Raw genomic sequence first — 14590 nt, 5'->3', positions numbered from 1 at the left:
CATCTTATTTAACTATTACTAACCTTGCATTATTCTGACATTTGTGTTATTTTTTAGTATTTGGTTTCTTCGAGAATTTTTCCAGAGAGACACTTAAAAAAATGACATCCCAACAAGAAATAATGAGTGACCAGCGGTTTCGGCGGGTTGCAAAGGACCCAAGATTTTGGGAAATGCCAGAAAAAGATCGAAAAGTTAAAATTGACAAGAGATTTCGAGCAATGTTTCATGACAAAAAGTTTAAGTTGAATTATGCGGTGGATAAAAGAGGACGCCCCATCAACCACAGCACTACAGAAGACTTGAAACGTTTTTATGATCTTTCAGATTCTGATTCAGATCTATCTGATGAAGATAACAAAGAATTAAACCAAAAGGAGATGAAGAAGAAAAAATCCCAGACTAAAAGTAAAATAGAATCCAAAAATCCAGCTGTGGAGAAGAAAAAACAAGCTAAGAAAGTTAATCAAAAGGATTCTAGAAACAAAGATGATTTAGATAACTCTGACAAAATTCAGGAAATGAAAACTGTATACAAAACTAAGAAGATAGATTCCAAAATAAGTCCCAAGAAAGATAGCCAAGAATTTACACAAAAAAGGGCAAAAGGGGAAAAAAACATTTTTCAACTTAGCACAGACTTGAGTCCCAAAGGAAAAGTAAGAACAGCAGACTTGGGCATCTCTGAAATTGTGAAATTTCCCAAGGCAAAATATTCTGAGACAAGAGGAAAAATGCAATCAGGTTGGTTGAAATGAATCTTAATTTTAGGGTTCTTTTGTATTACATTGCTTTTATATTCATATGTTGAAAAAGTAAACCAATGTCATAAGAATATTCATAGTATAAGGGGATGGTTCTAAGGCTTATTTTGAAGTGTAAAATTAAGGGGGGGGGGAATTACCATATAATATTGTTACTAGTTTTTTATTTGGTGCCATACCAGGTGGAAGAAAGATAAATAAAAACTTGTCCTGAGGCCACACAATAATTTTGATTTGTGATAGTTACTAGTATTATGTATTCAGTAACAGAGAATTTCAGAAACCAGAGAAAGTGTTGTATCTTCTCATCACATACGTGGTATCTAAGGAAATAAACAGAGATGGGTACTTACTCATTCAACTACTTTTAACTGGTTCATGGCAGATAAAGCCTGAATAAGACATGGTTCTCCATCTCGGGCATAATGGTAGCTTATCTAATGCCTGTGCAAATTAGAAAAAGGTATGCCCTTCTGAACACATAGAACTTCCAGTTTACTGAGGGACAGTACCTTTGAATATGACAATGGTTTCTATTCCCCTGAGCAGTCATGGCCCACCTGCAGGATGCATGGCTTGGTAAGTGGAATTTGGATTTGATTTTAATCCTTCTTGCTCCTTTGTAGATCCTCTTCTGCAAATAACCTGCTAGCCTCTATGCAGTAACGCTAGTCTAAAGTAACACTGTCCCATTCCATTTGTAGTGGAACCTGGCAGGAAACTGAGATATAGAGAAAAGGGCTATGAGTCTGGTTCCTGAAACGAGAATAAAGTCAGAATAGAAACAATAGCAAGGTTGGTTTGATGCTTAATTTGCAAGTCTTGAATCTTTTAAACATCACTAGATTTAGGACTGTGGCATAATGTAGCATCCATATAATCCTTGTACTGATTTTACAAAATCTTCTTACGTACCTTTTTTTCATTTTTGTAAATCACCTCAAGAAATTAGGATTTATTAGTCAGGAAACAAGGATAAAGTGACTTACCTAAGGATACAAATAGCTGAACCTGCAGTTCAAGTCTTTGAATCTTTTTACCCCACCAGCTTGATTTACATTCGTTGCAAGTCTACAAAAGATATTTGCCAGTAGGGACTAAGTGACTCCATATATAACCATCTTTTGTTCATTATTTATCTATCAATTATCATTCTAGCAACTATTATATGTAAGGGGCTTTTTAAATGCTATAAGGTGAAGATGATGTGAGAAGTTGCAGTTCAGTATTTGTCATTTTAAAGTGTTAATGTCTAATACTTGAATTTTTAAGAACTTATTTTAAGGAAATAATTGTAGATATGCAAACCTGTACTCCTAAAACATTCAGTTTTGTAAACCAAAGGTACCGCAGTAAACATAATAATTAGAAAAAAAGGTAATATGATGTGTAAAAACTGTGCATTGTAGCGTTTTTAAATTTTAAAAAATGGTCACAAATCATTTGAAGCTAGACTAAGTTAAAAGGTTAAACATGTTGGTGATACATGAAGTTTTAAAAATAGATTACAAAATAGTATAAATGGCATGATCAACTACTTGAAAGAAATTGGTGGGTATATCATAAAAAACAAATTTAGGGTGTTATGTGCCAAATAACCATTTAATTGTCTCTGAATGAAAAATTACTAGTCATCTTTATTTTGTTAACTAAGTTTTATTTTCTAAACTGTTTGCACTGAGCATCCAGTACTTTTGTAGTTAGGGGGGAAATGTTAAAGCATTTTTTAAAAGTGCTTGGATAAGTAGTAATGTTTACGATCTATGCCAGAGTAGTGCCTTCTAGGAATAGAGGTAATCTTACATTTTTTAACATAAGAATTTGTACATGGCAGGCTCAGAACAAATAGTTAGTGGGAGAATACTCTGAATGTATTTGCTATTGTCAAAAACATTAGAATACAAGGTCTCTTTAAATTTTCCATCTATCAGTTTATATAACTCAAGTATAATATGTGTATAATTGTATGTGAGATGTTATATGTCAGATAATCAAATTTATTCACATTAAGTTATGTAATTATTTCAACATCTTAGGGGAAAAATGTGACCATCGTAGCTGTGCTTTCAAGGATTTCATTTAGAACAAAACTAATTTTTTTATACAGATTTATTTATTTATACAAGCACTGGGGTATAGGCCAGAGGCGCAGGAGGGTGAGAGAATTCACCAGAGACAGAGCGGGGAGCAGAACAGGTAGAAGGACTGAAATACACTGGTGAGGGGAGCAGTGGGCGAGACAGAAAGGTCTGCCGCACCATGTGGGAATCTCATCCTGGCCTGCCGGGAATCGAACCGGTGCTGCAGAGGCTGCCCACAGCTTTACAGGGCTGCGCTCAACCTGCTGCGCCACCAGGGAAGCCCCCAAACTAATTTTTTATTAAAAATAATTTTTAATATAATGAAAATGATTGGTCATATACAAATTCATGATAATTCCTGTAGCCTCTTAAAGGACTCAAATGCACAGCATATTCAGCATATCAACCTGAACTCATGATCTGCCTCCACCAGAGAAATTGATTTTCTTCCAATGCTGCCAGTTTACTTATCTACACTTAACAATTGTCTAGCCCTGAAGGCCAAGAAACCAGCCTAATCTATATATCTAATTACTATTGGTTTTTACCTCTTAACTGATTTTGAAAGCCAGAAGTAACTCCATTCACTTCTCTGCTTCTCTCCAGCCATGAGCTTTGTGTTACCTTCATTTCTTGTCTGTAATAAAATACTACCCTTATAAGTCTTTATTCATATTCACTCTTGATTCCTCTGGTCATTTTTACAATATAGCCAAGATGATCTTTTCAATACGCAGATGTGATTGTGACCCTCCTAAAAATGTAGTGGTGACTTACTGCTTTATGAATAAAACCAACTTTTGTGTGTGATTTTTGGATAGTGTATTCCCACATAAATCTTCAGTTTAATTTTTTACTTGACTCCTTGCTTTCTGCAATTCAGACATGCTTGCCAGTTTTTCCTGTTAGTGGATCTTTACATCTACTATTCTTGTTGTCCAAAGTATTTCCTTCATCTGCTAGTCTAACTTTGATACCTCTTCTTCATCCTTCAAGTAGCAAATCACTTATCACTCACTGAGATCTGCTCTCTCTATATATATCATTCTCTTTGGCCCTTATTCTGGTAGTAATTTCATTTTTTATGTGTATTGATTGTGTATTGATTTGATTGATTTGATTTGATATCTATCAGTCTATCCTCTTCACTCAACTGGAAATTCATTGAGAGCATTGATTGCTTCTCTTTTGCTAATGATCATATAATGAGCACACGTAAGTACTACATGAATGTATGAACCTATTCTTATGATCTGGGTATTTATTAATATTTCCATTCAATAACTTGCACTGGGTATAAATTTTGCTGAATTTATATTTTCTTTTATTTGTTTTTTTAGAAATAATTTTATCAGATTTTAGGTCAAAATAGCTGTAATTCAGTATCTTGTCTACATTTTCTGAATTTCTTCCTCTTTTTATCTTTTTGCAGAAGTTCCACACAAAATGAATAGAGATAGTAATCATGAAAAATCACCAGCTGGTAAAATGTTTGACAAAGATGATCTGGAGGAAGATTTAGAAAGTGCTAGTGAAATAGGATCTGATGAAGAATCTGAATATGAAACAGCAGGCATTGGTAGAGCTCCGGCTGGTGATGATGACAGCGAAGATGATGAAGATGAAGATGAGAGTAGTGGTGATGATGATGATGATGATGATGATGATGATGATGATGATGATGAAGAAGAAAGTGACAGTGGCCCTGATCTAGCCAGGGGTAAAGGAAATATAGAAACTAGTTCTGAAGATGAAGAAGATATGGAAGATTACCTTCCACAGGAATCTGGTTTTGAACATGCTTGGAGAGAATTAGATAAGGATGCTCCTCGCGCTGATGAGGTGACCTTTTGAATACATGTTTGTGAAGAGCACACAGTACAAGTAACTTTTATGGATGGTAGGATTGATGTCATTAAATTGAGTAGGGAAAACCTTTTTGGTAAATAATTCATTTTTAATGATTCTACTTAAACCATCTTGAAATGATCTATATCTGTATTAATTAGCTCAAATTAGGACATAATAGAGAGAAGTCCTACATATTCATGAAATTTTTTAGAAAATACTTGTTTTAGTGAGCTTATAGTTTAGTTTCCACTACACTTATTGGAAATGATACAGAGTAACATACTTAACTTCCCTTCATATGCATGGATAGCAACGTTTAACAAAGTTAGTAGTTCAAAAATGGGTTCAATGCCATATTTTGATTTAAGAACTAAGAACCAAGTAAAAGAAAGTGCTAAGTGTTGAGTTGTTCTTTTTTATGACTGCTCTCCAGTTCTCTTTTGCATATTGAAAACACTTCAGAATTTGGGGGAAAGAAGGTATTATATTTTTAGTATGTTTTGCAAGCATTGGGAATGATATAATATTTAATATTTCTTGTTTCTTAGATTACACGTCGATTAGCAGTTTGCAACATGGACTGGGATAGATTAAAGGCAAAAGATTTGTTGGCCCTGTTCAATTCATTTAAACCTAAAGGAGGTGTTATATTTTCTGTAAAGGTGAGAATTGATTTCATTTTTAGTAAATAAAAGCATTTTAAGTTAATTTTCATTTTTAAGTCATAATTTTGCTTTTAAGGAAAAAATCTGGAAATTATCTAGTACAGTTAGACATGAAGCTATTAGACACAAAAGTTAGGAAGAAGTAAAATTGTTATTCATGGACTATATGATTGTGTATTCTTTAAAAAATCCAGATAAATCTTTTGGAATGCTATTATATCAATAAAAGAACAGGATATAAGATAAGTATTTTAAAAAAAATTATTCTTTATTGTCAGCATTAACCAATTAAGAAAATAACCATTTTTAGTAGGAGCAGAAAACCATAAAATCCATGGTAATTACCTTAAACACGTATGACCTATATTAAGAAAACTAACACTTGATAAACTTGGAAAACTTAAATAAATTTTGGGATACTGTATAAGTCTTTGTATAGAGAACTTATTTCAGTGCCTCACCTCATAATAGCTTAAAAACTTCAGATGAAGTAAAGGAAAAATACTGAAAATCAAACTACATTAGCAGAATAAAATAGAAAATCAGAAATCCTGGTGAGGGTAAATTTTTCTTGCATGAAGACTGTATAAACTATATGGTAAAATTGTCTAGTTAAAGAATTTTTTTCAGTAAGTATTGAATAGATGTGACAGGTATAACAAAATTGTTTTTCTTCATTACTTATATTTTATATATTTAATCATTTTATGTAATTCATGTAAACTATTTAATCCAGCCATTTTTCATTTATGTTTCTAATGAGTTCCTTGAGCTTGGAATCTCATTTTGCTTTTCTTAATTTTTTTCTTGTATCCAGAATCATTTTGTCCTACTTGGTATATGGAAGAGATACTCTTTTTTTTTTTTTCCCCCCCCAAGCCCTCCATCTGTTACTCAACAGCAAAAATGCCTATTTTTTAAGGTTATTCCTTAGGATTCTTTAGTTTTCTTTAGTGGGTTTGAAAGTGAGTAATCTTTGCCATTTTCATCAAGTCCAGTTGTAACACTTATAGTTCAGAATTGGATATTTAAGAAAAAGAAAATTGATCTAAAACTGATCTTTTTTCTGTGTGTTTAGATATACCCATCAGAGTTTGGAAAGGAGAGGATGAAGGAAGAGCAAGTTCAAGGACCAGTAGAGTTATTAAGTATCCCTGAAGATGCCCCTGAAAAGGATTGGTAATAAGTTACTATGGAAAATAAAACTAAATCACTAATTTAGAATTCTAGTCATTTTAATAGTTAGGACTATAAGTTTATATACTTGGTTAAAACAGGTTGCAAAGCAGAGTAAAGTCTTATTAAGGTGGCACACCATTTTGTATGCATATTTACATTTCTATATTCACGAAAAAAGCTATTGTACTTTTAAAAAACATTTGATAATTGAACTTATTTCCAGTTTTCTCATTCTCATTGCTCTGAATTTTTAAATGTTACCGTTTTCCTGATATAGGTGTATTTATCCTCAAATTGTTTGACTTATTTGAAGATTAAATACAAAAATGAAAGATGATAAAATTATTTACCATGTAGTATAGAAAAAAATTAAGGTAGTTTCAAACCACAAGGTGGAGCTGTCTGCTCACTTAGTAAAAATGGTGGTTAAATAGATTGGTGACAGCAGAGAGCAGATGAAGAACCTGTTAGTATTGTAGTTAAGTGAAATTAAATTTATAACCATTTGGACTTGATAACATGTATGTGGAATAAACATTGTACAACATCAGAAATCTTTGTAATTACAGCTAATACTTTATTAGCATTTTTAAAATACAGTGCTGTAATGAGAAGGCTATATGTAGAAATATAATTATTCTAAAATTTAAAATCAGAGGTAAACAAATGTAATTCTTGCATTCTCCTTTTCTAGGTATCATATTCCAATCAAAATACCTAAATTCTGTTCCTTGTCAAATTAATACATTGAACTTACTAAGTATTTACTGTTCATACAGCTAAAGTTATGAAGGAAAGCTGGATTAGAATGAGGGTCAGCTTGCGTATATTTTTCATGAAATAATTAAATTTGTTTTTAAAAGGGAGATAAGTATTTGTGCTCCTGTATTAGTAAGCTTAACGAGTTTTTCCCCTTTTAGGACTTCTAGAGAAAAATTGAGAGATTATCAATTCAAACGATTGAAGTACTATTATGCAGTAGTAGACTGTGATTCTCCTGCTACAGCCAGTAAAATTTATGAGGATTGTGATGGCCTGGAATTTGAAAGTAGTTGTTCATTCATAGATCTAAGGTAATCCGCTATTTATCTTACCAATTTAATCATCAACACAACATGTTTATAAGAGGTAAAATATTAGAGCTGGTGATGGTCTCTGTTGTTTCATATTCTAAATAAGAATTTTTTTCCTTTTGGATAAAAATCTATCCTATGAAACGGCACTCTTAAACTGGAATGAGAAAATGCTAAAACATTAATGTATGAGTCAATTCTACATTCATGTCTTTTCAAACATGTTGGCTATGTTTTTAGGTTGATGGGTTATATATGAAATATTTCTTTGCTGCTCTTAGAACTAAACCTGGTGAAGTAAGTTTTTAAGCGGTATTGAGATGGGGGCAAAAGGATTTGCTAATAAACTGGTACGCCTAAATCTGTGCTGATAGTCGTTACATCTGGCTGTTTAAATTTACTTAAAATTTTTAAAAATTTAAAGTTTGTTTGCTTGGTAATTTTAGACACATTTTAAGTATTTATTTGCCACATATAGGACAGAGCAGATACAGAACTTTGCTGTTCCCACAGAAAGTTCTGTAGGACAGTACTGTTCAAAATGCTGCTCATTGAATGATTGGTTCTACTGGCATTGTCTTCAGACTTGGGCATTATTTTTAACCATGTTGTAAAGTCAGGAGTGGACGTAGTGCAGGTTTTCTAATCCAGCAGACCGGGTAAAGGAGGAGTCAGAGTCCTGGAGACCTCGGTGGCTTTTGCAGGTTTTTTATTGGGATTGACCCAGTACACAGTAGGCAAGGGTGCTGGGGGGCCGGGAGGCTGGCAAGCCTCCCAGCCCCCAGCAAGTCTTTACTCTATCTGGGCTCTCCAGCATTCTCTGCTTCTTTCTTGGCTTCTCTTTCGGCTTTTACTGGCGTCCCCGTGACGCCGCCCTTAAAAGCACAGTCTTAGCCCAGGTGAATCCTATCTCCCTATGCCCACATCCTACTCCAGGTGCCCGCCATCAGGCATGCATTCAGGATCGCAGGGATCCATCATCTATCCTGATGGCGGGAGGGCAGAAAAGCCTGACATTTTTCCTTACCCTACACATGTGTTCAGGCTTCTCTAATGCAGCTAAAAAAACCTTACGTGTTTATAAATGTCAGTCCTAAAGAAATAGGAAATTGAACTTCTATACTATTTTATGATTAACCTAGTCCTTTGAACCTAGTAAACTGTTCAACAGTGACATTTAAAATAGAAATCACTTCTTGAGATCCAGGTTTGTTAGAGGCTTTATCTTATCAGATAAGCTATTCCTTTCCTGTTCTGTAAAAATTTCAATAGGAGGTACTCATTTAAATGTTTAAATAATAGTTACCAAACTGTTAAAATGTCAGACTCTGAGTATCATGAATTTACATCACATGTTCCTTTCCTGAATTGTTTTGCTCTTTCTGTTTCCCTTTTGGGATATTTCCATGTGGAGTTAGTATAAGTTCTGGCAGTGCCTAGAAAATAAGATCAATGACCTTAGAAAAAAATGTACATTCTCAGTTATATTTTCTTATATACAGCATCAGAAAAGAAAATTTGAGTTTTCTGCTGTGTAGGGTAAGGTAAAAAGTATCAGGCTTTTCTGCCCTCCCGCCATTAGGATAGATGAGGGAACCCTGTGGTCCTGAATGCATGCCTGATGGCGGGCACCTGAAGTGAGTACACCTGGACTGAGAGACTGAGTTTAAAAGGGCGGCGTCACAGGGACGCCAGCAGAAGCCAAGAACCAACAGAAGCCGAAAGAAGAAGAAGAGAAGCAGAGAGAACGCCAGAGAGCCCAGATAGAGTGAGGATTTGCTGGGGGCTGGGAGGACTGCCAGCCTCCTGGCCCCCCTGCACCCCTGCCTTCCATATGCCTGGTAAATCTAAATAAAAGACCTGCAAAAGCCACTGAGGACTCTGACTCCTCCTTTACCCAGTCTGCTGAATCAGAAACCCTGCACTGTGTCTAGTCCTGCCCATTACAGCTGACATCCAATTATCTAGGGGTACCCACTTCTGCCCCAAATATGAAAGTATGCATATTAATAACTTAAAAATGACTTCAGGTATTTTTTTCTAAGTCCATACAAAAGTGCAACTAGAGGAGACCTAATGAACCTTATTTATTCATCCATCCCCAGAAATATCCTTGTTGATGGCTGTGTGGCATATGCTTTTTGTATGGATAGAAACGAAATTACTAAACCTAAATATGATAATCATAGAGTGTTTTACTCTTTGCTTGTTATCCCACCATTGCTGATGCCTCAGAGTTGTTAAACAATTTGCAATAGTTAATTTGTATTTAATAGCTATTTGTGGGGGGAAATGTAAGATAAGATTTTTAGTCTTTAGGAATAAACTGTAAACTTTTTCCTACTTTCAGTGACATCTGATGTGTATGATACTTTAATTTCAGAATATTTAACCATTAGTATTTATATTTGATCTTCCAAATATACAGCAAGTCAGTACTACAGGTCATTTTAAAAGTATAAGGGACCTATGTGTGTTTGCACCTGACTCATATTAACTGACTCCTAAAAACAGGGTTTCTACATATACAGAGTACACTCAAAAATAGTGGAATTACAGATCTGTAGCTTTGAATTTCACAAGTTTTGTGCCGAGATTATTTCTAACGTTGTTTGCCTCATCTACATGTGTGTTCTGTAGAAACTATTATATGGTATGTATGTATAAACTATGACTAATTAAAAGGGAATCTAAACTCTGGTTGTTTATCGCTGCAGCATATGTTTAAATAAATTATTTTTTCTTTGTTTCCTAGGTTTATACCGGATGATATTACTTTTGATGAAGAGCCCAAGGACATAGCCTCAGAAGTGGATTTAACAGCATATAAACCAAAATATTTCACATCTGCTGCAATGGGAACGTCAACGGTATTTCTTAGCTTTTAGAAATGTCTAGCTGGACTCTATTATTTTAAGAAAAGACTTTGTATGTTATTTGCTTATAGCATCTCTGGAAATGGAGAGTATCCAAAATTTTATTTCATGAGTACAAAAAGAAATGAGCCACAGTACATTTGCATTTTTATCTACCACATCTGTTGGAACCTTTTTTCAGATCTTTGTTATGCCTTTAATCCCTAGTCAATTACCTGCAATTGTTTCTGTTTTTTCTTCTATCTTTCCCATACACTCTTATTCAGCTAGATTCTTTAATAAGTAATGTGTTGATTATTAATGTCCTAGGGAGTAGGGGGATGTAGGTAACAGATCCCCAAATCACAGTTAAAACAAATCAGAAAATTTAAAAATAAAAACATTTTTTCTGTAGATATGATCCAAAATTGTAAAAATATTTGAAGTGGAATAATTCAGGACTACTAGTTTTACGCTAACGCATCGCCACCAGCAACCAAAAGATTTCTATTGAATTGGTTTATTACTTAGCCATATACCTTTTCTCTTCCCTACTCCCTACCCACACCCCATAAACCTGTCTACACCTGGATCCTGTGGAAGCTTTCCACTGCCTTTCTGTGCCAAATCATTATGCTCTTCTAAGGATGGGCTAGTGGCAGAGAGGGAGCTACTGTGTCTTTCACCAGTGTGCTGTGGTGGGGACTATTTAACCTTGATTAGTTACTGATTATAGTGGAAGCCCCCAATTATACAATAAGTGAAGTCTAAAAATATCAGCCACATAAAACATAGGGTCATGTCATTTTCAAGACTACAAATAACCGTAGTAAGCCTGTCCAGCCAGCCAGTCTAGATTTCCTAGAGTTTGGCTGTGTCATCTACATCTCTTCCGTTCTACCAACAGTTTTGTGGTGATAACTGAGGCTTAATTACCAGGGAAGGGGTAATTCTAAATCCTGTCACTGGCTAAAACTTTAACACAATGACAGATATTCTAAGGATCCCCTGGTTAATTTTTGCCTACTATATTGTTTTGCTCTGAGGAGATTAGCCTGAGAAAAATAGTTGTGATGAAGATAAAACCTCTAATAGCATCCTATCTGAGAATAAGGCTGCTTACAGGACAGGAGCCAATCACCAGATCATTCATGTTATGGATCAATTCCTGTATTATGGTGGTCTGCTGTACTTCCAAACAATAGAAGCCTTTCTCATCAGTAGCTCTTTTTTTTTTTTTTTATTGCCCATCAGTTTATTCTCTTTGGGTTTTAATTATCTCCCATCTTTACTCTTTTTTTTTTTAATAATAAATTTTATTTTTATATTCCCCATACAATTGCAACCCCCCCATTCTGACCCCAATCCCTCCCCTCCCGCCCCCCACCCCCCAAAAAGTGTCTCTGGTTCATAGTTTTTTGTAGATTTTGATTTTCACTTTCTTATAGTTATTCATTTTCCTGGTCCCTTATTTAAGTTTTCTAGATTCCTGCTATGAGTGAGACCATCCGGTATTTTTCTTTTTCTTTCTGGCTTATTTCGCTGAGCATGAGCCCTTCCAGCGCCATCCATGTTGCTGCAAATTGCATGTGTTTATCTTTTTTGAATGCTGAGTAATATTCCATGGTATATATGTACCACATCTTCTTGATCCAGTCATCTATTTTTGGGCATTTGGGTTGTTTCCAAAGCTTAGCTATTGTAAACAGTGCTGCTATAAACATAGGGGTGCAGGTGCTCTTTGGAATTGATGTTTCTGTGTCCTTTGGGTAAATACCTAGGAGTGGAATTGCTGGATCATATGGAAGCTCTGTGTTTAGTAGTTCAAGAAATCTCCACACAGCTCTCCCTAGTGGTTGGACCAGTTTGCACTCCCACCAACAGTGCAGGAGAGTTCCTTTTTCTCCACAACCTCGCCAACATTTGTTGTTGCTAGTTTTTTTAGTATGTGCCATTCTCACTGGTCTCTTCAGTAGCTCTTAATCTTTTTTTTTTTTTTTTTTGGATAATAGACCCCATTTAGATTGTTTTAAAAGTTTTATTAAGAGATTTCACATAGTTTATAGATTCTTGAAACACCTAGAACTGAGTGAAAAACATATTTTCTCTGTTACATAGTAATTTTTTCAGTGGTATGTTTTCTTTTGTCTGCTCACTCACACACTGATGAATTTTTACTCCCAATAATGAAGTGCCTTGCATAATAGCAGAGAGTTAGGAGGAGGAAGGTAGATTCTCTTTCCACAAATAGAATGCTTATTAAATATGTAATTTATTTGTCTTGGCATAGCCTTGCTTTTTAGCTTTCTGTTAGACTTCCAAGTTAATGATAAATATTCTTTAACAAATTTGTGTTTCTAATTTTATTTTTTTAATGCATTGGTGAAAGGTGGAGATCACTTGGGATGAAACTGATCATGAAAGAATTACAACACTCAACAGGAAATTTAAAAAGGAAGAGCTTTTGGATATGGATTTTCAAGCCTACTTAGCTTCCTCTAGTGAAGATGACGAGGAACTAGAAGAGGAACTACAAAGTACTTGCTAATCTTTTAATGTTCTACATCTGTAGGCATTTGGATGACTAAATTAGAACTATTAACAGAAATAGGTCTTTGATAGTAGCTTGAAAGGTAGCACCAAATGAATTCTAAAACTTATACAAAGAATACTCACATGTATAGTATTATATACACCTATAGATAGTAATCGAGAATTTTTATTTAAAAATATTTTCTTAACCTGAATATCTTTAACCATAAGCATTTTCTTTAAAACCCTAAATTCACAAAGTTTAACCTTTTAGACTTGTCTTGATTCATTTAGTTATGCAGTCTTTTAACAAACTAGTAAAATGCTTTATTATTTCCTTTTTTAACTTGACTCTCCCTTTGGATGGATTGAATATTTCCTACATTTTTCTTGTTGACTAGGAAGCTCATGCTGTTGAATCTGCTGATAGACCTATCCATTGAGTTAATTCTGGTTATTGTATTTTCACCTTTAAAAATCTAGTGTGGCTGTTTTTCTTTCTTTTTTTTTTTTTTAAAGATTTTTTTTTTTTTTTTAAATAGAGGCATGTTTTATTTATTTATTTATTTGTTTGTTTGTTTATGCATGCACTGGGTACAGTCAGAAGCGCGGGAGGGTGAGAGAATTCACCAGAGCCAGAGCGGGGAGCAGAGCAGGCAGAAGGACCGAAGTACACTGCTGAGGGGAGCAGCGGGCGGCAGGAGAGGTCTGCGCGCCATTTGGGACCCTCCTCTGGTGGCCGGGGAGCAGCCGGGGATCGAACCTGCGTCGCAGAGGCCGCGGGCAGCTTCGCAACCCAGCGCTCAACCGCTGCGCCACCGGGGAGGTCCTAGTGTGGCTGTTTTTCAAGTCAGTAATATTACTTACAGTTTTGTATTCATCGCACATATTTTCAGCACTTTTATTTCTGTGAATAGTCAATGATACTTTCAGTTTTTCAAATCTTTTTGACTTGCTTTCTATTACTTTACAAGATATTTCTCTTCTGTTTACATGTGTGCTTGGTTAAATTTGTGTACTAATTTGATATTTGAGATGAGAGTATCTCATTAGAGAGACTTTATCTACTTAGGTGATTCCGAGAATGTATTACTCCAAGTTTTAAGGCTTGAAGGTACCTGGACTTTGTGGGTGATGCAGGTTTGGGTGAGGACTAGTTTATTTCTGATTGACTCTTGAGACTATCTCTGTGTCTGTGCTTAACTTTGTGTTTACTAGTTGAGACCCCCTCCTCTCTGGTTCTTTAACTTTCGTCTTTGTTCTACCAAGCTGCCAGAACTGTAATTCAGTTTCATAGCTATTTCTTCTGCAAATCAGTCAGTGTACTCAGGGCAAGGTAAGTCTTGGACACTGGAATCATCTTTCTGGTGCTGCCTTCTCCTTGATTTTGACTTGGTAATTCACTGATCTGTCAGTTCCTTGAAGTTTTCTTTACTTTTTTCTTCTTTTTAAACATGGAAACTTTGAAGGTGGTTTTTTAAAGTCTTTCATACAATCTGATGTCCTCAGTGAAAAAGGTAGCTCTACTGTACCTACCTTGTCATTAGTGGAAGAAACTCTGAGGTAATCTATCTCATTTAAATTTTTTTT

General features: G+C 34.9%; 1 protein-coding gene across 1 annotated transcript in view; it reads left to right on the top strand.

Annotated features, from left to right (window-relative positions):
* Positions 1–101: 101 nt before the first annotated feature.
* Positions 102–14590, top strand: part of ESF1 (ESF1 nucleolar pre-rRNA processing protein homolog) — a gene marked incomplete at both ends in the record, with an annotated part of 56642 nt that continues 42153 nt past the window's right edge. The window contains 7 exons of the mRNA XM_084246493.1: positions 102–744; positions 4278–4687; positions 5245–5358; positions 6440–6540; positions 7461–7613; positions 10369–10483; positions 12858–13005. Coding sequence (XP_084102619.1) covers positions 102–744; positions 4278–4687; positions 5245–5358; positions 6440–6540; positions 7461–7613; positions 10369–10483; positions 12858–13005 — 1684 coding nt within the window. The remainder of the gene's footprint in view (positions 745–4277; positions 4688–5244; positions 5359–6439; positions 6541–7460; positions 7614–10368; positions 10484–12857; positions 13006–14590) is intronic.

This window comes from Talpa europaea (genome assembly GCF_964194135.1).
Source record: "Talpa europaea genome assembly, chromosome: 11".
NCBI lineage: Eukaryota > Metazoa > Chordata > Mammalia > Eulipotyphla > Talpidae > Talpa > Talpa europaea.
The sequence above is the reverse complement of the archived record's forward strand: the minus strand, read 5'-3'. Positions and strand labels throughout refer to the sequence as shown.